At 56.7% G+C, this 3,653-nt stretch overlaps 1 protein-coding gene across 1 annotated transcript; it reads left to right on the plus strand.

Annotated features, from left to right (window-relative positions):
* The first annotated feature begins 332 nt into the window (after nt 1-332).
* OTOS (otospiralin) lies at nt 333-2,110 on the plus strand. The gene is made up of 3 exons (XM_003421168.1): nt 333-390; nt 500-526; nt 1,926-2,110. The coding sequence occupies exons 1-3, from the start codon at nt 333-335 to the stop codon at nt 2,108-2,110; spliced, it is 270 nt and encodes an 89-aa protein (XP_003421216.1).
* The last annotated feature ends 1,543 nt before the right edge of the window (nt 2,111-3,653 follow it).

Below are 3,653 nucleotides of genomic sequence, written 5' to 3' on the forward strand. Positions count from 1 at the left end.
AGCCCCATCAGGCTGCACAGCTGAGGCTGAGCCGGGAAGCTGCCAGATAACCCTGATTGGTCAGCTCTGCAGACCCTGGGCTGGTGGGGGGTGCAAAAAAAACAATCTCTTAGAGAGCTAGAATTAATAGGGCCAATGGAATGTGGGCTTCTACCTCAGAATAAAGGTCTGAAAACCACAGACATTGCTAGGCAAACACTCCAAACTGGTCCTTTTACAAGCAGGTTCTGTTTTCCCAAAGCCTGCCCATTTGGAGGTGGCCAGAAGAAATGGGCCCTGGTGGGTGTCACCCTTCTCTGTCCCTCCTGCAGGTGAAAGCGAGACAAGGGAGGATGAAGGCCCGCCTGCTCCCAGGGCTGGCCATCTGCCTCCTGATCGGGCTCCTGGCAGGTGAGGAGGGGTCTGCCCCGGCAACCGTGTGCTGAACCCTAGGCTTCCCATAGTTGATGGGAGGCTGGGGTCTGGTCTGCCTGGGTGACGCAGTCATCTTCCTTTGCAGGGGCCAAGCCTGTGCAGGAGGAGGTGGGTAGGTGTCATCTCCTGTCTTTTCTTTCATTTACATAAAGTACTGTATGTGTCTGCCTGGGGAGAGGAAGAGGAGGGACCTGGGGAGGGAGAGACTACCTATCCTAAGCAGGTAGAATGGGAGCCCTGGGTCAGTGCTTCCACCAGGCAATGAAGGTGCCTGGGGGGAAATTTGACCCATGCCTGCTGTTTCTGAGGCCTGAGCACAGACCCGGCCCCCTCCTCGCAACCCGGCAATGCAAGAACACCTTTAAGCCCCTGATGACCCTCTGACATTCCCACCCTCAGGCCTGGACTCCTGGCCCTTCAACCCACCACCCCTTGAGTCCAGACTCAAGCCCAACATCACCTGTGTGTACCTGTGCTCCTGTGATCCTGTGCACCTGTGCAACTGTGCTCCTGTGTACCTGTGCTCCTGTGTACCTGTGTACCTGTGCTCCCGTGCCCCTGTACACCTGTGCCCCTGTGCTATGCCCCTGTGCACCTGTGCCCCTATGCCCCTGTGTACCTGTGCACCTGCCCCGTGCTCCTGTGCTCTTGTGACCCTGTGCTCCTCTGCTCCTGTGTTCCTGTACACCTGTGCCCCTGTGCCCCTGTGCTCCTGTGCCCCTGTGCACCTGTGCCCCTATGCTCCTGTATACCTGTGCACCTGCCCCGTGCTCCTGTGCTCTTGTGCTCCTCTGCTCCTGTGTTCCTGTGCACCTGTACTCCTGTGCTCCTGTGCCCCTGTGCACCCGTGTACCTGTGCACCTGTGCCCCTGTGCTCCTGTGCACCTGTGTACCTATGCCCTCGTGCTCCTGTGCCGTTGTGCGCCTGTGCACCTGTGTACCTGTTCTCTTGTATACCTGTGTCCTGTGCACCTGTGCTCCTGTGTACCTGTGTACCTATGCCCCGTGTGCCTGTGTACCTGTGCACCTCTGTACCTGTGAACCTGTGCTCCTGTGTACCTGTGCACCTGTGCTCCTGTGTTCCAGGGTTGTGCTCGCTTCTGGAATCCCACTGGGCTTCTGTCAATGACTCTGACCCCATAACATCACAGGGCTCTCCCTCCTTCTTCTTCCTCCTTCCCCTCTTCCACCTCCCTTTTCCCTCTGCTCCTTTTCCCTCTTTCATCTCCTCTTCCCCCTCTTCCTCCTTCATTTTATCCCACCTTCCTCCCCCTTCTTTCCTCTCCACCCTCCCCTTTCTCTGTCTGCAGATCAGGAGTCCCCAAAGGCCAGGGCCTAGACCACCCCCCGCTGTTTCTTGGGGTGGCCCAGGCTTCTGAGCACCTGCTCCATGCATGCGGGAAGGTTGCACAGGTGAGGGTACTGCCCTATGCCACCCGTTTGTCCGTCCTGGGGCTGGCCTCGAGCAGGATGAGGGGGTGGCCTGAGGCAGGCTGTTGTGTGTTCTTCAGACCCCTACGCCGAGCTGCCGGCCCTGCCGTACTGGCCCTTCTCCACCTCCGACTTCTGGAACTATGTGCAATATTTCCAGTCCCTGGGAGCCTACCCCCAGATTGAGGACCTGGCCCGCACCTTCTTCGCACACTTCCCCCTGGGGACCACCCTGGGCTTCCATGTCCCCTACCAGGAGGACTGAGCAGGCCCTGCCTGGAGCCCGGCCCAGTCTCCTTGGGGGCAGGCAGGGGTCCCTAACCACACCCCTGGCTTCGGTGGGGACACAGACCTGCCTTACTCAATAAACTCCAGACCGAAGGTGCAGAATAAATGCTTCTGGGTTTTCTTTCAAGGAACAGCCTTGTCAGGCCCCACTTCCTTTGTCACTGGATGGATTCATCTGGCTTCGTTTTGATCACAAATGAGCACTTCCTTGGTCAGCATGTGCACAATTTCTGTCTACAGACCACCAACCATGGCTCGGGCTTTTTGAGCAGCTCAGGACTTGGTAACTCATGTATCGCTATCTCATCTAACCCTCACAGCAAGCCCTGGAGAGAGGCAGTACTGTTGCCCACTTATAGGTGAGGAAACCGAGGCAGAGAGACTGAGGAGCTGGCCAGACTTAAGGGGGCGCAGCAGGGTAGAGAAGAGCCAGGTTCCAGACCCAGACCACTGCCTTTGATCACAAGCTGGGCAGCAGCCAAACTCCATGAATGCCACCCCTGGGGCAGCCTGGCCCTGCCTGGCAGCCATACCTCTCAGTAAAAGCAGTTTCCCACAAGGGCATCAGGAGGGGAGGCAAGAAGAGGTCACATCTGGGAGGAAGAGGTGAGGGGGTGTGCTCAGTCTGTGAGAGGAAGGCTCTGGAAATACGAGACCCCACTCCAGTCTCGGAGACTGCTGGGAGGAAGGGGGTTACTGGCCCTGGGCACTCCAGGGAGTAGAGGCATCGGGGAGTGTCTCTCAGTGGACAGTCTCTGTGGCAATGGAAAGGCTGGCTCCAGAGTTATGGAGCAACCCCACAGGCACATGTGCCAACAGATGCTGGAGAAGGTGAAGGCCATGACCCACTAGAGGATGAGGAAATCGATTTAGAGGGTTAAAGCCTGTGAGAGACAGGCTTTGTAGTAACAAGAGGGTGGGGTGACCACTCATTCCCATGGTGGATGTGATTGGCTGTCTGACCAGTTTTGTGGGCTGGCAGGGAGGTGAACCCATTAGGTTGAGGACCAGGTAGGGTGCAGCTGGTCTGGGTGCTAGGGGAACTGGCCAGGTAGGGAGCCTTTTCTGCTAAGTGGGTGGGGGGCATAACTGGCGAGATCAGGGGGTCATGGGTAGGCCCTTGGGGCCCTGTGAGGCGCAACGATATCAAGACAGCACTTCAGACATAGGTCCTGCAATACCTGCTGCCCTGCTTGGTTCTGCCCCTCCAGCAAAGCCCCCTGCCCTCTCAGGTGGCTTCTCCTGCTCTGGTTGCCAGCTGGCTCCTTCTCTTCCCCTCTTTTCCCGTTTAAATTCTCAAGACCAGGAATCCACTTGACTTAGCTAGTCACTTTGGAGAAAGCCAACAAATTATTTGTTTCTCTTTCCTGCCTTGAGCTTCTGTCACCTGCAATTTATAAAAAACTCCTGATTTGTATAAAAACTGGGCATTTTCTCTGGTTTGTAGGAAGGATTGACCTTAGGTTCTAACTGAGGACAACTGGGCCTTGACCAAACATACCAGACAAAGGCACACGTTC

This window comes from Loxodonta africana, chromosome 6 (assembly GCF_030014295.1).
Source record: "Loxodonta africana isolate mLoxAfr1 chromosome 6, mLoxAfr1.hap2, whole genome shotgun sequence".
In the NCBI taxonomy this organism is placed as follows: Eukaryota; Metazoa; Chordata; class Mammalia; order Proboscidea; family Elephantidae; genus Loxodonta; species Loxodonta africana.